Source organism: Gopherus evgoodei, chromosome 2 (assembly GCF_007399415.2).
Source record: "Gopherus evgoodei ecotype Sinaloan lineage chromosome 2, rGopEvg1_v1.p, whole genome shotgun sequence".
NCBI classification, from domain to species: Eukaryota; Metazoa; Chordata; order Testudines; family Testudinidae; genus Gopherus; species Gopherus evgoodei.
This window is the reverse complement of record NC_044323.1, coordinates 216,761,416-216,784,820: the sequence shown is the minus strand read 5'-3', so window position 1 is coordinate 216,784,820 and position 23,405 is coordinate 216,761,416. Positions and strand designations below refer to the sequence as shown.

The following is a 23,405-nucleotide window of genomic DNA, read 5'->3' as shown; positions in this document are numbered from 1 at the left end:
CAGCAAACCCTCTGCTCCTGGGCGGCAGCTGCTGCCCACCCTGTGGGCGGATGATGCCTGGCGAGGCAGGGCTGAGCTGCTGCGGGTAGTTGGGTTCCCATTGGCCGCGCGGCCGGCAGGGAGAGCCAGGGAGGAGAAGCTGCCAGGCGCAGGGAAGGCGTATACACACACACGCACGCCGAGAGAGAGGCAGCGGCTGCTCCGGCTGGCATTGTTATCATTGTGCGAGCAGAGGGGTTTGTGCGCGGGGCTGCTCGGGGGAGGGGAGGAGTGAGAAAGTGCCAGGGAGAGAGAGTGGGGAGCGGAGCATGCAGCAGAGCGGCAGCAGCGGCGGGGCTGGCGGTGCACAGTGGGCTGCCTGCAGCGAGGAGACCTGCCTGCCCTAACTCAGCCGAGAAGGACGCGCTCCAGGAGCAAGGAAAGCAGCAAAGGAGCCGCTGACGAGCCAGAGCCGGCAGCGGCATTACTCGTCCCCCTGCCTTTTGTTTGCCCATCCTCCTCCTCCTCCTTCTCCACCAGCCCATCCCCTTCTCTCCCTGCACCAAGGACCGAGGGAAGCAGAGGAGCGGCCGCCTGACCCGGTGCCGAGTTTCACCCAGTCTCCGTCGCCGCCCCGCTGCACCCTGCACAGGAGCCAGCTAGAGCAGCCCCCGCAGTAGCGCCACGGGCTCGGCGCCAGCCCAACGGGGGGGCAGACAGCGCCCGCAGCCGCCCCTGCTCCGCTGATCCCCGCACTTGCTCGGCATCCCGAGACCGCTGGTGGCCGCCGCTCCCTCCCGCCACCCACCCCGCCTCCATGTGCCGGATAGCGGGAGCGCCGCCGCGGAGCCTGCTGCCGCCGCTGCTGCTGCTGGCAGCCCTGCAGCAGGTAAAGGCGGAGGGGGGTCGGGGTTGTGGCTCTTTGTTCCCCTGCTCGCGGCGATGCGGGAGAAGGGGAACGGGGGGGACGGGGACACGGAGGGTGTCTCTGCGCTGCCCCGTAGGCTGGGTCTGTTTTCTCTGCCCCGGCAGGGGGCTACAGGGAGCAGGTGGCTGCTTTCAACGGCTGGGGCCGGGGCGAGCCGAGGGGCAAAAAAAAAAAAAGGTTGGGGAGACGCGAGCCGGTGCCCGAGCCTCGGGCTGAGAGGGCGGAGCTGGGGCCCCATTCCCGTGATACCCCCGCCTCGGGCAGGGACTCCGAGGAGCTGGTGCACCACGATGAAGGGATGGGAGCTGGTGGCTAGTTTTTCCGAGAGCTGGTGCTTTGCTGCGTGGGAGAGGAGGTCCGCTCTGCCTGGGAGCTGGGGGCAGGGAGACCAATAGCGGGAGTGGGGGCGTCCCATTATGCTTGGTGTTAGGGCTGGGGCAATTGCGCGGTCCCCTGGGGTTGGGAGGACTGGGAGGGAGGGAGAGTAATAGCGGGGGGCCCCTGGGGTTGGGAGGACTGGGGGGGGAGGGAGGGCAATAGCGGGGCCCCCTGGGGTTGGGAGGACTTGGGGGGAGGGAGGGCAATAGCGGGGCTCCCTTGGGGTTGGGAGGACTGGGGGGGAAGGGAGGGCAATAGCGGAGGTCCCCTGGGGTTGGGAGGACTGGGGGGGGGAGGGCAATAGCGGGGGTCTTGTGCTTGGGCTGGGCTGGGAGCTGGTTCACTTTTTGCTTGGTGGACCGGCTAGTAGGGAGGCAGGGGGCGGACTTCGGGTTGGGACCCCAGCCCGTTTCGGGGCGCCACCCCCGAGGTGCTATCGGTAGCGGGCACTGCGCCCTGCAGCCCGTCTGCTGGAGCTCCGGCTTTGGGGAGGGGTCTCCGGGGATCGCCCCCTGAGCTCCGCTAAGGAGGAGCAGGCATAGCCGCCGCCGCCGCCGCCTCCCCCAGCCATGTGCCCGCTAATCCTTTCCCGGGAAGAATTTAATCAGCCGCCTCCTCCGCCTGGCAGCCTCGCCTGCCCCCGCTGCTACTAACGGGGAATTTCCATTGGGACAGTTCCTCAGTCTGAATGTGTATTACAGCCTTGCCTCCTTCTCCCGGGAGGGGACCCTAGCGCCTGGGAGGCCAGGGAGTGTCTGGCGCCTGGCAGGGTGTCCCTGAGGTAGGGGTCCGTTCAGTGTGAGGGGGAGTGGCTGTGGAGGAAGGGTTGAGCTGAGTAGTCTTAGGGTGGGCTGGTGCTCCCGGGATTGGGGTCCTGTGCAGCCTGTGTTTGGAGGGGAGGTAAGTTTAGGTGTCCCTAGAGTGGGTGAGTGTCTTTGGGATGGGACTCCTCTGTGTGTGTTTGTATGTTGAGTTGGAGGAGGGGGAAATATCCTTTGGAGGTCGAGGGAGGAGTGTGTACTTGGGATAGAGTGATCAGTGCGTGACTAGGTCCCTAAATTCCGGGATGGGTATCCCCACCGTATGTCCTCCTCTATAAGGGGTTTGGGTGCTGCTGGCTAGGGGTGGGATATTGTGTTTCTGGTGGTTGGGTGCGCTCAGAATTAGAAATGGGGGTTCTTGTGGTGGAGTGAGGTTACCCAATTCGCTTGTCTTTTCTATGGTTGGAGATTGAGTGCTCCTGGGTGGGGTGTGTGGGATGAATGTCATTGTCTGGGTTGTTGGCATTGCTATGAGTTGAGTGTGAAGCTGGGTGCAAGGGGCAGAGAGGGCAGTAAATCTGAGGGACAGATGGCACAGATCATCCCCCTTAATGGTATTTATGGTTGGGGCATTTCTGGCTCTCTGGGGGAGGGGAGCACAGTGTGTGCTATGAGGAGAAGGAGGTATCACTAGCAGGACAGTGTGTGTATGCTGAGTGGAGCAGACTGGTAGCTGTGGCTGGCCTCCCCCTCGTCCTGCAGGGGCTGGTGACTGGGTAGAAGGAGGCGGAGACGGTAGCAGCAGCAGCAGAGTCACTGTCCATGGTGCAGAGCCTGGATTACACCGTGACACTGAAACAAACCAAAGTCTCTCCTTGTTTTTCAGATAGCTCCCCTCTCGTTTCCCCCCTCACCCATTTCCAGTCACTTTTTTCTGCCTCTTCCCGACATTCTCTACCCCTTTACCAGGGTGTGATGGCTGCACCCCCTGCATACGAGGTGCTGAAACATTGATTCTAAACAGCTGGGGGATTTTCTCTCTAGCTTAAGAGGATGTTAGTTTCTCTCGTGACAGAAAAGTGTCTGACTGGGTGCCAAGGTTCCTTCCATATGAAACTGCTGCCCTTCTCAGAAACTTGTTTTGATATGTCACTAAAAAGGTTGGTTTTGTTATCTGAGTTTGTGTGGGGAAGTCTGGATGGTGGTTGTTTCTGTGTTATTAACTTGGCAGAGCCTACCTGCAGCTTCTTTATGGGTGTTTTTGTGTGGCCTTTCTTGTAAGTGCCTTTCTGCTTTTGTTTATACACCATATCACTTAGTAAATCTTTAGGTCATGAATTCTGCAGTAGGCTATTATTCTACCACCTTTTCATGCAGGACTAATTTTTAAATTAAAACACAAATTATGAATTAAGGACAGGAACTAGCCTAATTGCTTTTGTGTATCACTCAGCCTCAGCTATGGTTGGGAAATCCAATTTCCCCCTTGTTTGGGTATCTACTAATTCAGGTTAGGGCTGTTTTTAATAGGGTGTGATAAAGTTGGAACTTAGGTATGAAATCAGTTTTATAACCCCATATCTGGAAACCAGTCTTTTATTTTAACAGATTTTTTTTCTTGTGTACTGCTAAGAAAAAACTTACAATTCAGAGATGCATTCTAACTTCTTTCCATATTGACTGCTTTTGGTAAATACAAGTTAATTAGTGAGATATTGTTCTAAAATGTCCAAGCTTCCTATTTGCTGTTAATTTGTTTATTTTGTCATTTCAAATCTTTGTTGTATTGAAGACATAAATTATTTCCGCAAGTTATTGATGACTTCATCATTTGTTAGTGGTGTAGTGAAACAGTCAGAATTGAGTTATTTGAAAGATCATTAGAACTGGAAAAAATGTCAGGAGTCAGACCTTTGTAACTTCAGTTTATGTTTGAGAAAGGTGGGATTTAAGAGCAGATACTAAACTCAGTTTTTCAGCAACATATGCAGAACATTTGAGATTAGAAACCGGCCCTTAGTCTCTGGTGATGAACTATTTTAATGTGATTCTGTAGCTGCTATGCAAAAGCTTAATATCAGAGCAGTGGGGTGAGGAGGAAAGAGAAGGCAAAATGAGAGATTTGTTTTACTATAAGAATTGTGGGGAGAGTGTTAAATAATGAAGAGGATAGGTCATTGATACAGAGCAATCTGGAGGGCTTGGTAAACTGGGCATAAACAAACAATTTGTGTTTTAATATGGCTAAATGTAGATTTATACACCTAGGAACAAAGAATGTAGGACATACTTACACAATGGAGAACTGTATTCTGGGAAGCACAGACCCCGGACAATTTTTGCAGGGGTTTTGGTAGATAATCAGCTGAACAAGATTTCTTAGTATGATGCTGTGACCAAAAGAGCTAATGTGATCCTTGCATGCATAAACAAAGGGATCTCGAGTAGGAGTAGAGAAATTATTTTACCTCTATATTTGGCACAGGTGTGACTGCTGCTGGAATACTGTGTCCTATTCTGGTGTCCGCAATTCAAGAAGGATGTTGATAAATTGGAGAGAGTTCAGAGAAGAGCCATAAGAATTATTAAAGGATTAGAAAGCATGCCTTACAGTGATAGACTCAAAGTGCTCAATCTATTTGGCTTAATAAAGAGAAGGTTAAAGGGTGACTTGATTTATTGTCTATAAGGACCTATATGGGAAACAAATATTTTAAAATGGGCTCTTCTGTCTATCAGATAGCATGATCTAGTGGTTGGAAGTTGAAGCTGGACAAATTAAGACTGGAAATAAGGCATACATTTTTAACAGAGAGAGGAATTAACCATTGTCAAGGGTTGTGGTGAAGTCTCCATTGGTGACTGTTTTTAAATTAAGATTGACTGTTATTCTGAAATATGCTCTATTATTTTGGGGACGTTCTATGGCTAATACAGGAGGGCAGATTGGATGGTCACTTCTGGCCTTCAAATCTATGAAAACATCAGCTGCTACCATTGGTGCTTAAACTGAGGATAAGGACAAAATTGAAATGGAAACAGGAAAGCTGGATGTAGAATTGAAGAAATAAGGTGAGGGAGTGGTGCTGTTGACAGAAATGTGTCTACCCTTCAAACATTTGTTGGGAAGGGGAATAGCAATTAAGTACTCAGAAAAGGGGACAATACTTTTTAATCTATGAAAGATGATTGGATGTGCTCAGACTATGGTGATGGACATGTTAGAAAAAAAAAGTAATAATGTGCTATGGAGCCTTTTACTCCTAAGTTGCTGGTTTGAACTTAACTTTCATTCTGTCATTCTAGGTTAATACTGTTTGATGACTATATTGGTTTTATTACATTTCATAGTAAATTTATCCATGTGGCAAAACCACCAGCCTAAGTGACATCCCTGCTAGCAGCATCAGCGAGAACCAAAAGCAGCAAAGAATCCTGTGGCACCTTATAGACTAACATGAGCTTTCGTGGGTTCGTCAGATGCATGTCATGTATTCACCCACTAAAGCTCATGCTCCAAAATGTCTGTTAGTCTATAAGGTGCCACAGGATTCTTTGCTGCTTTTATAGATCCAGACTAACATGGCTACCCCTCTGAAGCGAACCAAATGATTGAATTCCTGTGTAGAATACTTGCCAAGTGTAGACTTTCATGATTTTCAGTGGAAGGGTCTATATAGGTGCAAAACATTATTATTACTATTCCAAGTACATCCACTTTTAGGGTATGTGGAAAACTTTTAACCTGGTAAGATCTGATGTCCAGATTTTATTTTCTCCTGGATCACTAAAACCTATAACCACCAAAGGAGCTACGGTCATGGTATGGTCTAGGTGTTAGTGATGTCATCCACACTTCCTGGGAAAATGCAGAAAAGTAAAAAAGAAGGAACTCTTGTCTTTTTACATTGTCTTACTCCTATTATTAAACTTGCAGATACCATTAAAAGATGTTTTGTGAAATGATTTGGGATCTTTTTTGCAACTTTTTAAATTTATTTTAGAATATATCGGATCTTTAAGTCTGAAACTTACTTCTTTGAGATAAAATAACTGGGTTTTGACACACATAAATTACTTCATACTGCATGAACCCAGTTCATTTTGTTTTGCTGTTAAGATGATAGAGTTACATTAGCATCATATATTATGTTAATATTACATATGTTCAGGATGTTAAAGTAAGCTTATAAATAAACCATACATTTTTAATCTGTTTATACACCGTCCCTCTTCTTTCCTTTAAGCCCCCATTGCCATTCCCTCACACATACACACAACTTGCTCTGCTGCAATTTTTAAATACAGGCCAATAAATAAATTCAGCTTAAGATGTCAGAATAAATATGTTTGGGGACTTAGTGAAGTGGCCTTATTTTAAAACTGCAATTAATTTGGCACAGGATATGTATATCCAAATGTTTAGTTTCACCTCTTGATTGATTTCATCTGGCTTCTACTCAAGTCAATGGCAAACTCCCAGTAACTTCATTGTGAGCCACGTCAGGCTCCATCGTAATACAGGTGATTTTTTCCAGAGCAAGTGAAACTTATAGAGTTCTTTAATTATTTAAAAATTATTTAAATAAGTATGCAAGCTATAAAAACGTACTGTATAAATATAAGAATAGCTTGAGGAAGTTAGGAGTGAAGTTATTTTTACTCACTAGAGATCATACATAAGTGACTCATGCTCTGCTTCTTTTCTCATCTTGTAATTGTTTGTACTCATTCATTTGTGAAAATGAATTATTCCCCCATGTGTGGTATAGTCTTTTGTACCATATAATTTTTTTCCAGTTTATATAGAGAATGAGGAGTGCAGTAGAATGTCTACATACAAGAGTATTTTGGATAACTGAATGGCTTAAAATCACCTCCCAGTTTTGCTATTGACCTATAGTTAACTTTACAAAAGTACAGCATCAAAGGCTTTTTTATACACTTTGCTGAATAATGCTGTATTTTCATGCTTTGTTCTTTTATTTATAATTTTGAGAAATATATTATGGAATATATATCTTCCTTCTGTTATGTCTTTGTCCTCCTCCTTTCTTATGTTAAAAAATAAAATATATATTGATTGAATATTGAAGTTCCCAATTCAATGAAGACTTTTACACGTACTTAAGTTTGTGTATATGAGTAGTCCCAGTGGGACTATGCACAGATGTAAAGATAAGTATGTACATAAAAGTTTGTAGGACTGGAGCCTAAAAGTGGTACTTTTGGACAACTCCCAAAGTACTGCATATCAATTTGTCCCTGTAAGGCTAGTTAATCAGCCCAGAGTTCAGCCTTAAGATTCATTTCCTTTTTTTGGGAGGTGAGGCAGTGGAGGGCAGGGGTGTTAAATAACTTCTCTGACATGCCTTAGAATAACATGTTTTTAGTTACACTTCCTTTTAAAAAAAGAAGCCCTTTACTAAAGAAACCCAATATTATATCCATTTAAAAACTCATTCTTACAGTTTCATGAGTGCACAGGGCACCTGATTAGGATAGAGGCGGTGTCGTTCTCAACAAATGTATAAAAATCATGGTCCTTTCCCCAACCTGTGTGCCCCAATCCTGCAAAGATGTCTTTAACTTAATTTTAGGAGGAAAAGATAATATTCTTTCTTATACACACATAGTCCCATTGAACTCAGGGTGAGATTACTCATGTGTGTATAGTGTAGGATGCAAGAAGATAAGTCACAGATGAAAGGAAGTGTGTGTGAAAGTGATACCTTTTTTGCTTTAAGATGATTGATGATTATTATTATTATAAACTAAATTTCAACTATCCCCTTCTGCCTCAGCGTAGCCCTTGTTAATTGACTGATTAAATATCGGCCTCCTTAGAGGGTTGGCCTTGAGGGAATGTGGGAGGAAGGGGCAGTGTCCTTAAATATGGATCAATTCAAGGAAATCTTATATTGTATCAAAACCAGCTATTGAATGAATTTTTAGTTTGTTACTGATTTGAGAAGGATCAGTTTTGGTCTGGGTATCAGGATTACTCAACTTCACTTTGCAATTCTTTTACCAGTTCACAAGACAACACCCTAATCTTCATGATTAACGATTGGGTCTGATCCTGCAATTTTTACTCAAGTCCATGGGAGTTTGGTTTGGCCTGAGTGAGGAGAGAAAATGTAGGCTTTCAATTTTCATGAATGATTTATGAGAACAGGGTTTACAGCTTCCAAAATGGCAGGTCCATCACTGCCAAGTCTTTTGAACATTTTGCCTAAATTATTGTTTTGTTTCAGTCAATATTTATATATCTGATTTATAAACACACTCATAAAAGCAATGTTTATCCTTTCCTCTAGGCATGACTTGACATATTTAAAAAATACATTTGTACAAACTCCTCCAGGGACTCCACTTTTTCCCAATAATATATAATCATCACCCAGCAGCTTAACATAGTTCAGATCTTATGATATCCCACCAATCCCTGGCAGCTAGGAAAAAGAAGTAGGCCTTGCAAGTGCTCTGAAGGTCAATAAAAAAGATAGGGCCGTCCTAAGGATTTATGGGGCCCTATGCAGTATTATTAAATTGGTGCCCCTATGCCTGACTTGCTCTTTGCAACACAAACAAGCTTACAGTATTGGAAAACTTGCCACATGCACTTTATTAAAAACAGTTTAATTGTGCCACCTTCATCCCTAATCCGTGCACTTCCCTCCCACCTGCGCCCCCAACCCCACGCTGCCAGCATGCCCTGCCACACCGTCCCCCTGCCCAGGACTCTCCACCCCCTTATGCCCAGCAGCCCCCATTCCCAGTGGCCCCTCAACCAGAGATCTCCATCTCTGATCCCTGTGCCCAGTGATCTCCCACCCACAGCCCCCCAAAACTGCTCAGTGCCCATCTCACAGCCCCCCCACTGCCCAGCACACCATATTCCTAAGGGAATTCAGCCCCAAAAAATTAAATTCTGTGCACAATATTTTAAAATTCTACAAATTTTGTCAATAAATAAATGTGGAGGCTCCAGCATGGCAGTGGCAAGCATAGGTCACTGGCTGCACAGAGGTGGGAGATCACCCTGCACCCTTCTCCCTCCCCTCCCCTCCTCTCTGAGGATAGAGACTTGGCAGTAAGATACCTCTGTGTGCACCTCAAAAAGCCACAGGGAAGTGTTTTACATGACGTCTGGGACGTCTGCCATGACCCAAAATCCCTTTGAATGACAAAAAAGAAATACACCTCTACCCTGATGTAACACTGTCCTCGGGAGCCAAAAAATCTTACTGCGTTTTAGGTGAAACCATGTTCTATCGAACTTGCTTTGATCCACCAGAATGTGCAGCCCCACCCCCCGGAGCACTGCTTTACTGCGTTATATCTGAATTTATGTTATATTGGGTCGTGTTATATCGGGGTAGAGGTGTAGCTGATACCAATGGCTGAGTCCAGCCCTCATCCAGGTCCTTGCTTGCCACCGCACTGGGCCATCAACTCCCAAATGGCCGTTCATTCACCCTAAAATAGAGGATTTCCCTCTAATCCTGAAAAGTAAACAGGTGCTTGGGATGTGCAGTTTAAAAAGAAAAGGAATTATATTCACACACCAGTCTTTTTTCTGCCTTGATTTACACACCTGGTTGCCACACATGGGATTGTACTGGGTATAACTCAGCACGCAGTTTCAACAGTGCTTCAACAGTAGGACTGGAGCCATAACCAGCCAAGTCTCATTTGAACAGTGGCTCTTGTTTTGGATTATTTAAGACAGTTTTTAAAGATCTTGTGAGGAGGAAGGTGCTGTATTCGTGAAGGGACCTTTAAAATCCCGCTCAACTCTGCACTGTTTAGAACTCTCTCGTGTTCAAAATGCTACCAGCTTGAGAGACAGCCTTTGAGATACTTGGATCTACAAGAAAAAAAAAATCCCTTTCTCTAAATAAAAAGTTTTCAGCTATTCCAGCCTTATCAAGTGCGAGTCCATCCTCCTTCCCAGCTAAGTGGTCATTCCCTTCCTTGCATTCTGCAGCCCTGATTGCTGCTTTTCTCCTCCAGGTACATCCCCCTCCTTTTGTTTTAGTGTCAGTTTCTTCCTGTTGACACCCGAATATTGTGAATGGGCAGGAAAAGCAAATGCCACCTTCTTTTATTTTTCTTAAACTTTCCCTCCTCGCCAGCCTGGTTGTGCCTCTCCCTCCTCCCAGCACCCGTCTGCTGCTAATCCCTGGGGAAGGAAGGAGAGAAAAGTGATGGTCCAAAGGGGATCCTTGGCATCTGGACTTAAACTTCAGAGAAGTGGGAGGTGGAGTGAAAAGGAGCCTAGGAGAGAAATTGCAGGGAATTGCCTGCCGGTCAGGGCACATGGGCAGAAGAGGGGAGAGATGCAGGTACAGCATGGGGCTGCTTGGAACAGTTGCTCTCCCCCAGGGCCACCAGCCTGCTCCCTAGAAGGCCCTAGCGTGTTTGCTGCTCGCTCACTGAGCCAGATAGAGAACCTCCCCCACTCTTTTCCCTTCCCAGCCCAACTCCCCCCAGCCATTCCCAGTCCAGTTCCTCCTCCACCCCCCCCCCCATTCCCTGAAGTCCTGTGCCTGGCTCTATCCCCCTGAGCTCAGCTCCCGCCTCGCAGCCTCCGGGTATTCTCCCCTCCCCCCCCCCGCTCTGTTCCCAGCCTTGCCCTCCCCCCCCCCCCCCCGGCCTGGCTCCCTCTGCTCGCTCATATGGAGACTTTGGCTCCTGGCCCCTCCCAAGCTGGAGCCCTCAGCCGGCTGGCTGGCTAAGGAGGGAGAGAGTGAGTGGAGGGGAGGTGCCAGGGGGTCAGATCGGGGAGAAGCCTGCTGGCCTAGTGCAGGGAAGGGGCCAGAGTGGAGTCCGCGCTGCAGCCAGCGAGGGTGGTGCCTCAAATTTTCGGATGCCCTACGCAGCTGCGTATGCTGCATATGCCTGAGGACAGTCCTGAAAGTAGATTTTAGATACGTTAACAGTGAAATATTTTGTAAGGAGCAGCATTATACATAATAGCAAATCAGATTTAGGAAGTGTGTGTGTTTTCTTTTTAAACTGTGGAGCACAATTCAAAATAGTAGTTTTGTACTTTTATATTCTTTTAAGATATATAAAGATGGCCTCAAGCTTTTCCAAAGTTTCGTTTCGTTTTTTTCTTTTCAAAATTGGAATATTGGGATCTTTGTTCTCTATGCTTAATGGAAACCCTTGGCCTCTTTGGTGGATCAAATATTTTAGAAGTTTAACTATATCACCTGCTCTCCCAGTTGTACGAAAGGAGAGCTGCAACTCTAGCAGCCTCATGTTACATCAGGTACTCCCAACGATGCACTTGTGCTCTAGCAAAGAGAGTGAAGTAAGGACCTGGTGTGTGGGGATGGGACAAAAGCAAGAAAATGGTGTTTGGAGTTCTTTATGAACTGAAAAGCAGTAGTCAATGACAACAACTTTCTTTTTGCCTTGCAATTCGTTTTACAATAGGAATGGGTGGAAAAGCAGATTTTTGTCATTTGAGGTAAAGTAAGTATTTTAAAGAGAACTTAACTGTTGGTTTAAGAATCAACAATTTCTCATTTGAAATCCCCTGGCTTAATAGGATACAACACCAGATTAGATCTGAAGAACTTTTACTGAAAACCAAATCAGGAGCATTTTAAATACAGCCAACTGAATAACCATGAAGAGGTTGCTCTGAAGCTGAATTTGGAAGCATTGAGTTTACAAAATAAAAACTTAAACGAAAGGAACATTTCTTCCATCAGTTGAGGCCAACAGTGGAAAACAATGTCCCAAACTTGCAAAGAATTACGCATAAGTTTAGGTTTAAATTTATGAGTAGTCCTCCTACAAGGTGAAATCTTGGTCAGCATTAAAGTGAAAAACTCTCATTTACTTCAGTGGGCCAGGATTTCACTCATTGACTTTAATGGGACTGCATCCTTATTTGAAGTTAAGCACATACATAAATGTTTGCAGGATTGCGGCCCAAATGTAACATTGTGTCTGGCCACAATTGCAAATTAATGTGCAATTATTAAGAAGAAAGAGCTGAACTACTCAGTAGTTTTCTGTGTCTTACATTGCAACTTTCTGTAATGCATGGAAACCAGAAAATAGACATGATTAGAAACTACCTATATAGTTAGGGTAACTAACTATAACCGAGGTTAGCTTAGCTTGGGTGTAAAGCCCTATCTGCATTACTGTGTCCTGACTGTTTCTTCCCTCACGTGTATATGCCTGGGGGCATATCCTGTTGTTCTTAGTGCTGAGATGTTCCATGCTTTGTTCAGTTGTGGGAGAACTTGTCTGTCTTTGGGGGCAGAAATGGGAAAAGTGGAGTCAGACTGTCAGCATTTGAGTGACTTAGCCTGCATCCTCAGTGCTGAGTGGCTGGGTTCTAGTCTGAGTTAAAGTGTAATCCGGGCTCTGACCTATGCCTCCATCTGGATAAGATAGCCAGGGCTTAAAGCACCTCCAAACCCTGGTAAAAAGTTTGTGGGTTTCTTCTTTTTTTTTTTTTTTTTTTGGGGGGGGGAAGATGGTAGAGGGAGCTGAGCTAAAGCCCAGATAAGAGGCTGGGACGGGCTTTAAAACTCCCCTTTAAGTCAGAAGGTTTTGTATTGGTAACATTGTTTGCAGTTGCTATCTGTATTAAAACGTAGATGTTTCAGTAATCTCCTCTTGTGGATGAATATACAGTTAATATTATATTCTCCTCGAGGTGGTCTTCTGGACTGTGCTAGTCAGAAAAAACCCTGTAAATTACAACAATACGTCTTATAAATTCCGTTTCCTTCTTGATTTGGCCCAGACAGTAAGGGGAGGAAAATAAATTTCAATATTGATCATAAGATTTCATACTTTTAGTTCAGATTGTTTTTCTGGAAGATATTGTCTTTTAAACCTAGCAATGATTTTTAATACTTCTGAGCTGAACTTGATATGACCCAGATCTTGCCATGGCTCAAGCTATGACTTTATTTAATTGAAAATGCATAACACAGGTTTTGTTAAGCATTAGAATTCTGCCTCCCCTTGGGATTTTATTCCCAAAGAATGTTTACAATGGACTGTATTTGGGAACAGCTACTGTCTTTTGTTTCTGGATAAAATTGAGGGCTTGCAAATGAAGGAATAAAAAGGTCTCTTTATTCATGTCCCAAAGTCTTTGTTTCACTGGGCATTGTTTCAGTTGATAAGAGTTGTTTCGTACATATAGCTTGTCGGAAAGGCTGAAGGGTTCCCAGGCACATCAGTGCAGACTTCTAAAAATCCTGTTACCTAGTCAGTTGCCCACCCTGGATTTCTTTGTTTCAAGGATACCATAAAAGACTATTCCCCCCTCCCTTTTTTTCCCTATCATGTTTGCTTTGAGATCACCTTGCACAGTAGTTTAAACAGTTCCTTTTTAAAATTATGGAAGCTATATGAAACCATTTTAATTGAGTTATAAAGCTGGGAAAAGAGGAAGATTCAGTCATAATTATTTTTGATTTACTAGTTTTTCAATATTGAAAAAAACCTCTAAACATCTTTGTCATTTATAAATATGATACTTAGCTGAGCTTTCAGTACAGGTCCCTCATAACTTAGAGTTATAACTTAGCTGGGAGATCTGTGGTGCACTTTAAGTCACAATTAAATCCAGTCCACAGTTTAAAGTTAATTGGACACAGACACACTTGACAACTAGGAGCCCTTTTACAGGTGCTTACTCTTATAAAATGTACTACCTCACAAATGGATGGTAGGTTAATTAAAAATAAAATTACAGTATGCTGACAGATTTGCTGTTCTGGTACAACTCTTGAAATGAACCAGGATCAGCTGGATGTGGGTTCAGCTGAACACTTCAAGAATTTCTCCAAGTGATAAAATTCTTGTAATAAGAGTTGGAATGCTGACTACCAATATGTGCCAATGGAAAAAAAGACTTTGGTGCATTTATCTAATGAGTGAAAAGACCCAAGAGCCATAAAATAAATACATTTGAGTCCCATAAGACCATCTAAGGCAGTGGTTCCTGAACTGGGGTTCATGAACCCCTAAGGGTTCGCAAAATGTTACATGGGGTTCTCGGGGGGGGGGGGGGGGGAATTCCCTAATGGCAGACAGAACAGTCCCTAGGAACCCCGGGCAGCATGAGGCCAGCAGCCGGGAGCCCCTGGACTTCCAAGAGCTAGGCAGTTCAAAGAAAGCATATCTATCACACTGAGGAGTTTTAAACTTCAAGACTCCTTATAAGAAATGGAAAGGGAGGTGGATATTTTTTGCTGTTTTTAAAATTAATAGGCAGTTAGTATTTTTTAAATGATTATGAATAACAAGTTTAAGCTTTGTTGTCACGTGCGTTGTTTGATTGGACTGCTCAAGACCTGAATGCTTGTGTACCAGGGACTCTTTGAGTTGGCTTCTTAAATACCTCATGCTGTTTCACATCAGATACTCCTTGATGAAACATAGGAGTCTTGTCTTATAACAGGCTTATTCAAAGTGATACAAGCTATGAAAATAAGATCTTGGAAGAGTGTTGCCATTTTCATAATGTAATAAAAATACTGTAGTGATTAATAATAAATACTGTGTAATAAAAACAAATGTTATACTTCCAAGATCACTGTTTTCATAATTTATACTCTGGTAAAGGAGAAAATCCCTGGAAATATTCATTTTTAGGAGGGGGTTTGCAAGATTTGACATTTTAGTGAAAAGGGTTCACAGGATGTTAAAGTTTGGGAACCACTGATCTAAGGGAAGTCCAATGTGTTGTTCTATTATGATCACAAACACTTCTTCTTTTGTTTGATATATTATTTTAAACAAAGTAAGTACTAGGATCATACCAAAGATGCCACTGTGGCTTAAACAGCACGACTGTTTGTAACCATACAGTATTATTTGGCCACATGTAAACTAGAATTTTGCTATATGTGTGCCATTAATGTAAAAAATGAACCAAATAGAAAACCTTAGTTCTTTGCCTCATAGTATTGTATGTGGTTACTGAGGACTATGCATAGTTGATAGGTTAACTCTTTAACTTTAAAACCTGCTTGGAAATAAAGGAGAAAAGTGAAAATACCCATTTTAAATGTCTTTTGTGGAAGTTATTTTCTTCAAACTGTGAAAATGATGTGTGATTTTTTAGAAGTGAGATAGTAAACTCAATTTCAGTGGCTAATATATTGCTGTGTTATGCTGATTTAGTAATAGCTCCTTCTCTCTTTCTCATAGAAGGTGATTGTAGAAGAAGTATGTGGCCTTTCTGTGATCTGTTTAAATATAGGTTCAGCTGATTAAAATGTTGCACTTGTGATTTTTTTCTCCCAGCTATTTAGCCATTGAGCAACTGCAGACGCAGAAAAGTACCCACAGCCAAACATTTTAAACTGATGGTTAAATCTCTCCTCTCGAAAGTAACATATCCATGTCTGAAAAAGTTGATCAGTTTTGTGCAATGTTTATTTCCAGTAGAAGGAATGTTTTTGGGCTCCTCTGTGATTCCACTTCAGTCTCAATGACTGTTTTAGTTGAAATGTTCAGTTGTTAAAGGAATCAAGATTGTGTGTTATTTAGATCTTACGAGACAAGTGGGATTTGTTCCTTCCATTCCAGTTATCAAAAAGATTAACCCTTTGCCCTCAGGCTTCTAATTGCAGCTATTTAGAAACAAAGATGGTGTGGTAACACAACGGGTTTATGCCAAGTGGAATGTTTCTCAGCTGAATGGGATTGCAAGTATTACATAAATTTTGTCTTGCATTTCAGGCACCAATAAAAGCAACTTGTGAAGGCATATTATGCAAGACTGGATTTCCCGAAGACGTTTACAGTGCAGTCATATCAAGGGGTTTAAACGAAGGACAGCCTCTTCTCAATGGTATTGTTAGAAGAGACATTCTGTTTTCTTATTATTTGTAATCTTGAACATAAATTGGACTCAAGGGATTCTTTTAAACTTCTTAAATAAGACCTTTTTTATTTCAGCTATATTACTTGATTTTTTCCTCAACTTATTGTAAAGGGACTTAAGGTCAACAAACTTTCCCTCAACAGTAACTTGTGAACCTCCCACTGGCAATAATTTGGAGATATGTGAGTTCTGGCAAACATTCCCTTGACTCTCTCCTAATGTACTCCTCAGCAAAGACTTCATACTGAACTGTATTTCTTATATATTGCCTCCCAGTAATTGCACTATTAGCATACGTCCTCACTGTGTTACTAGAAAGGGCGCTTACATGAAAGGATCATGCATAACTGCAGTCCTTGTGGTCAGTGAAGCACAGAGGCTGTTCTCTTACCATTCCTTTGGAGGCCCACCTTACTCCAAAGTGGGTGGGAAGAGGCACAGAGAAGACGGAGTCATGGCTCCGCTGTTCCATGTGTTGGCCAGTGGAGTTTACCAGTCACATGCATGTAGCGGAGTATTCTGTACCCCTGCAAGAGGTGTAGCAGTGTGCCTGGTCCCCCTGTGCACTGGGGTCTCTGGGAGGAATTCTGCCAAAGAGGCAGAATATCTTCAGTGATACCTGTTGGGCAGCGTGACTCTTCATCTCCCCAATACAGATCTATGTCTTAATGGCACAAAGCCCAGAATGAAGCTAACAAAGTCCTAAACTCACAAGGAACTCTGCAAGTGCAGACTCTGGTGCCTATGCAGAATTTAACTGAACTTAGTGGGACTCTCCATGGGCCCAGGTATCTTCTGGACTGGAGATTTAATATGCAGTTCTGTATGTCTATTTTTGGGGAGATACAGATGTTGTTTCTCTTTCTAGAATGCAAGGTGGCATATTTCCTAAGTATTTATTAGTGTATAAAATTGCACCTCAATAGTTATATTTAAGTGGAATAGTAGAGGTCAGCAGATGGTCTAAAATGTAAGAAATATGCATTAATTTTGCAGTTTTATAATTTGTGAATATCAAAGAAATTGTTTTCTAGCTAATTTAGAAATTGTGGAGCTGATCAACAGGATTAGTTTCAGGCAGTTTCAAATACATCTTAAATAAGGACTAATTTAATTCCATTAATTGTTTCTCTCCCATATGAATATGGCTACACAGATCAAGACATTTAAATGAAAAGATCTTTCTTAAAGGAAGCCAAAACACAAACAGATCATTGAAACAAAAGCATTAGTCTTGGTTTAGCAAACTCTATGTAGCAGTATCTCCCTATAATTATATTTTACAGACCTGTTTTGTGTTTTTTACAACTATAATGGAAATTTGAATGCAGAAATAATTGATTAACTTTAATGTATTAGAAACGGAGTTATTTAAGTACTCTTCTGCTTTATTTCAAGCAACTAAACACTCTCCATTGCAGACCTTATTTTGTGAAAAGGGTAGCTTAGAAATTAATATAATAAATTGAAGTAAATATTTTACCAAATTGAGGTAGTCTGCTATGAATAAAGATGGAGATTTTTTTTTATTTCCCCCGTATGTGAATTGGTTATATTTTTATTACTTAATGCTTATTTTACAGTAGCACCTACAGTTCTCACTGTGCTAGGTGCTGTACAAACACATCAGATGGCATTGTCCCTGCCCTGAAGAACCTGCAATTTAAGAAGACAAGTGCTTGTGGAAGGTTCCAGTTTGGAAGCACTGGAGACAGAATGCTTCTAGTTAATCATAAAACAGACACCAGATAGACAGCGAAATCTCCCTTACGCTGCTCTGGTCTGTCTCCTTGGCAATTCAGTCTCTGCTCTCCTCAGAAACTTCTGACAAAGCTTTTTCCTTTGATTTTTTTTAAATGTTTGGATACCTGTCTATTAAGAATTGTACTGACATACTGAACTCATTTCATATCAACCATCTGATGGTAATGACTTTGTCACTACTAATCTAAGCGGGGTTTGAGACAGTGCCATACAGATGAAAGACTTCCCCATTCATTACCAGCCCCATGAGCCACTCACTACGCTACTGATTTTTACTTTTTAACTAAGTGTGTGAAGCAATATAGCCAATCTTCCCTTGAAAGATATTAAAATATATGACATTTTATGGAAGTAGGAATTGAAAAAATGTGCAATGCATACAATATGTATCACATTATGTGAGATAGCATGAACTAGTTGAAAAATGACCTGGGGGAGTTTGTCTTCCTACCACAACTTCCTCAGTAGAATTATTATAATGGTTAATTCTTTTGAAAATTTTGACATGCTTAAAAGGATATAATTTGCTGTTACACATAAACATACAGTCCATCATTGCGTGGCTTTGACTTAAATGTAATTATACTTTCATTTTGAAATACGATTGTTGTGAAAAGCTTATTTTCTGATTATTAAGCTAGATGCAGATGACAATTGAAGTTAAGTATAGTTGCATGACATTTGCTTTCTAAAGAAAAATTATGGTTCTGATTCTGATCTCATGAGTAAATAGCCTCATATCTCTAACTCCTTTGAAGTCAGTGGAGTTACTTCAGATTCACTGTGTAATGATAGGTTTCCTGTAGGGTTTCAGAAACGAGAGCACCAAAGATTTTTTTGGCTATGCACTTGGATATCACAGGCAAAGAGACTTTGTCTATTTTACTTCTTGAAAAGAGGATAATAATGACCACACACTTTGTTTTCTTTCATAAAAAATGTTGACTCAGAAAATGACCAAGCATTTAACACTTTTTCGTTAATTCTCTTTTGTCTTAATGGTTAGACAGCCAACATCTTTAAGGTTTCTATTTTTAGAATATTATGTTCCTCTCCCTTCCAAATTTTAAATAAAAGTCAAACTTATGTGAATGTTGAACAGAGAGCCAGGCCTGAGAGATCTTTCAATTGCACACTCAGTAAGATGCAACAGATACAGGGAATCTGTTTTAAAATATTTTATGTGGATGTTTACTGTACAAGATGTTGGGTGATGTTCCACAGCTAATGAACCACACTGGGTCTTGTATTTTCTATATATATTTCTATATATATTTCTATTTCTAGGTTCCTTCACCTGTAGTCTGTTCTAAAGAGGTGGTGGGGAGATTTTTGCAATATGAAACAAAAAATCAATCTTTAAAAAATATTTACACTTTCCAGCAGATGTGCCTCTAATACAGAGTTTCCTAACCTGTAAGGCTGTCACAAATCTCAGACTAGTCTGGGATGTGTGGGGAGCACAGGAATAGGCTGGGGAGAGGAGAAGAGAAGAGAGGAGCAGTACGGGCAGAGATGGCTGCATAGTTCTACCCCCACTCTCTGCTTTCACAGCATAGGCTTTCTGTGGCAAGACACCAAGCCACAGATGGCAACCATGTCCAGCAAAAGAGGCAGAATGTAATAGGTGCCTCACAATGGGACATTTTGCAAAAAGCGTGCAGATCATCAAGAGCAGTAGAAACAATCCAAGAGGATGTTTTGCAGTGGGGAGCTTTATAAAGATAGGAACTTCTTGGTCAGGGAGTTTTCTAATTGCTGCTTTTTAAAGCATGGCTTTTGTGTTTGTCCTCACACTACACTTGCCTCTTTCTAAAGGTAGAGGAGTAGGTAGTTTCTTGAATTGTTGCCTGTCTTCCTTTCCTGTTTCTACAGCAGCTCCTAGAGCCAGCAGCAATGGGAACTGTTTATATGTTTAGGGGTGCAGGCTCCGATAAGCTCGGCCCACAGGCTCAAGCATCTCTTGTTTATTTCCATTTCACTTGTGTCAGCTGTCTGAGTTCACGCAGTCCCTTGGGGTGGGAGGTAAACATTCTTTCATTTGCAAGTTAAAGTTCACAGCAGGATTAAAGAATCCTAGCTGTCCTTTTATCTTAGAATTACTTTGTCCGTATGATCAAGATGCAGTACGGTCATGCTACTATGCCCGAATTCATAATGGCTCCTAAAAGTAAACGGAAGATATGGGGACTGATTTTGTACTCATTCTCAAATGTTTTACACCATTATTATTCCAATCATTTCATTGGAGTTACTCTGGCTTTACATAAGTTTAAATGAGCTCAGAATCACACTTACTAGGTTTGCAGAAAATTAGAAATCTCTATGACAACAAAATGGTATAAAGAGCCCCTCACTTCTCTTCTAATCCCTATTATGATTTAGCTGCAGACATAGCTGTATGCTTTCTTGATAGAGATTCACCCTAGAGCGTCTCTAAAGACAATTCTCCGGCTTTCAGGGGCTAGACTCAAAAATTGATTCTTTTGAGTCTGTGTGATCTATTGGCTAATAGGACTTCTTTACTGGAGGGCAAAACTGGGGTAGTATAGTAAAACCTAGACACAATTCAGAAGCAATTCCAGTTTGGAAGTTAAAGGTTAAAATACACCTCTCTCTCGGTATAACGCTGTCCTTGGGAGCCAAAAAATCTTACCGCGTTATAGGTGAAACTGTGTTATATCGAACTTGCTTTGATCCTCTGGAGTGCTCAGCTGCCCTCCCCCTCCTTCCCTCCCAGAGCACTGCTTTACTGCATTATATCCAAATTCATGTTAAATCGGACCGCGTTATATCGGGATAGAGGTGTAGTTTGAAAAGTTTGATATACACCAAAGGCGGGCAAACTTTTTGGCCTGAGGGCCACATCAGGTTTCATAAATTGTATGGAGGGCCGGTTAGGGGAGGGGATCGTGGCCTGGCCCCCACCTCCTAACTGCTGTGCCCCCCTCCCCCCCGGGGACTCCTGCCGCATCCAACCTCCCTGTTCCCTGACGGCCCCCCTGGGACCCTGATGCACACACCCCTGCTCCCTGTCCCCTGACCACCCCTGAACCCCTGCCGCCTCATCCAACCTTTCCTCTCATTCCTGACGCGCCCCCCCCCCGGACCCCTTCTCCCCGTCCCCTGACTGCTCCCGGAACCCCTGCCCTGACTGCCCCCTGCCCCCCCATCCTGACTCTCCCACCCCCCGACCCCCATTCAACCCCCCTGACTGCCCCAAACCCTATCCATACCCCCACCCCCTGACCACCACCCCGAACTCCCCTGCCCTCTAGCCACACCTCCGCTCCCTGCCCCCTTACTGCCGGGCTCTGCAGCTGAGCTGCCCCAGGAGCTCACAGCCCCACCACCCAGAGCATTGCGCCTGCTGCGAAGTGAGCGAGCTGAGGCTACGGGGGAGGGGGAACAGCAGGAGAAGGGGCAGGAGGTAGCCTCCTGGGGCAGGAGCTCGGGGGCTGGGCAGGACAGTCCCACGGGCTGTAGTTTGCCCACCTCTGATATACCCAAATGAAAGCAAAAACCAGAGAGAGATAAAACTCTACCTTTAATTTACTGCCTACTCTGTCCTTGTCTTGACCCTTTGTGCCTGCATGCTCCAAGGAAGTATAATCAGTGATTTAGGTGACATAACATATGCCTTGGAATACTTGGGGCAAAAGAAGGTAAGTTAAGGAGGGAGTTTGATTTTAAATATTGATGTCCTTGCTTGTGCTGATTTGTCATATTAATTTGTTTTTAGTTTAGCATGAGAAAAGAATTAAGATCTTGTTTATTACAAATAAATTTCTAGCTTGTTTAGCTAAATCTTTTGGAGTCTATCCTGCAAACAGTTGCACAGGTGAGTAAAGTTGCATTCCCACTGAAGTCATTCACCTGAGTAAAATTACTTGGGTTCCTGTTTGCAAAATCAGACTCTACGTTTACAGACGCTTGATCTGTTAGTCTGTGATAGTGATTATGAAGATATTTTATTTTTTGTCGGTCCTGTTATTGCACGTATGCTCTAAATTTTGTGCTAAGAGAGTTCGTTTTCTAATCAGGATTTTTTAATGTGGATGATGTACTTATAATAATGTTCAGAGCTGGCACAGTTACAGAATGGTTGAGAAGGTATCCTAGTGTTGGTTACTGAGATGAAACAATGATTATGTTTCTTCTTTCTTCTTCAGGACATCATTACAAGGCAGAGTTAAGATCATAAGACTAGCCATACTGAGTCAGACCAATGGTCCATCTAGACCGGTATCCTTTCTTCCAACAGTAGCAGGTGCCAGATATTTCAGAGGGAATGAATAGAACAGGGCAGTGTATCCAGTGATCCATCTCCTGTTGTCCAGTACCAACTTCTGGCATTCAGAAGTTTAGGGACACCCAGAGCATGGGGTTGCATCCCTGACCATCTTGGCTAATAGCCACTGATGGACCTCTCCTCCATTAACTTAACTAAATCTTTTTTTGAACCCAATTTTACTTTTTGTCCAGTGTTACACAGAAAAGCTTTGTCTGTATGTAGGTATGTGTTAATTAATGGTCTTTTAAAGTAGGGTTCTGAATTGTTTAGTTAACCATAGCTAATGATTTCTGTGGGGTTTAGTGTTTGTTTTTTAGATGTGTGTAATAGTAAATATTGTTTGTACAAACACTTCACAGTCTTCACTATTACTAACAAGACTTTTTTGTTTTGGCATATCTATGATTTATTTTTTTGTAGTTGTAATGAGCTCTAGTGAAAATATCGATGGTGATTTAAAAAAAAAAAAGTAACTGGCTGGAGAATGGTAAATCAGCGGCATGAATGAGGCTTTACTTTTTGGGAGAATTCTGTTACTTGGGGCCTGTTGGCTGGCTTTCTAATTCCTTCTTTGTGTTGATGTCTCTCATTATCTCAGACTCTGTATGGGGTCCATGTTATGGAGTCTGGAAATGGAAATGTAGGAGATGGAAGGTAGCATGAATATAAAGACAATTGGTTGCTGGCCATATGCTATGCTCCCATAACTTCTAGCAACTTGAGAAATGAACCAATTGGGATTCCTCTGGAATTTCTACAGCCAATCATGCATTCCTGTGCAGGCTGGGGTTGGAGTGAACTCCTTAATGCCATTTCTTCATTCCCCTGGATGCTGAAGGAAACCAGCTGGTGTATTTTTCTACTGCTGCTTCCTCAGCCTTCCCATCTCAGGCGGGGAAAAAGAAGCCACATTCTCCCAAGGTGCCTGAAGAGGATCCTCTTGCTATTTTAAGGAACCCTACTGTGATGGGTTCGGTCACAGAGACCCCCTTGGGACTGTCACCCGATGTACTGAGACTACCTCTGAGCCCATTTTCTCTGCCAGTTTGGGCTTCCAGAACCCTGCCTTGTTGAGCCAGACACACCAATCTGCTCCAGCAGAGACCCAGGGTCTGAACCACATGCCCCAAAGCTGCACACTTAACTGAAAACAGCTTAAGAAGTGCTCCTGTCTCCAGCACCCAGACACTCAGCTCCCAATGGGATCCAAACCCCAAATAAATCTGTTTTACTCTATAAAAGGTTATACAGGGTAAACTCATAAATTGTCCACCCTCTATAACGTGGATAGAGAGATATGCACAGCTGTTTGCTCCCCCAGGTACTAAATACTTAATACTTGAGGGGAGGGATGCTTGGTTACAGCCCCAAGACTGAGCTAGCTTGCTGGCTGGAGATGCCCCTGAATGGAGGGAT

At 43.2% G+C, this 23,405-nt stretch overlaps 1 protein-coding gene across 1 annotated transcript in view; it reads left to right on the top strand.

Annotated features, from left to right (window-relative positions):
* Positions 1-302: 302 nt before the first annotated feature.
* Positions 303-23,405, top strand: part of CDH2 (cadherin 2) — a 189,870-nt gene continuing 166,767 nt past the window's right edge. Inside the window, exons 1-2 of the mRNA XM_030552967.1 lie at positions 303-868; positions 15,787-15,898. Coding sequence (XP_030408827.1) covers positions 797-868; positions 15,787-15,898 — 184 coding nt within the window. The 5' untranslated portion in view covers positions 303-796. The remainder of the gene's footprint in view (positions 869-15,786; positions 15,899-23,405) is intronic.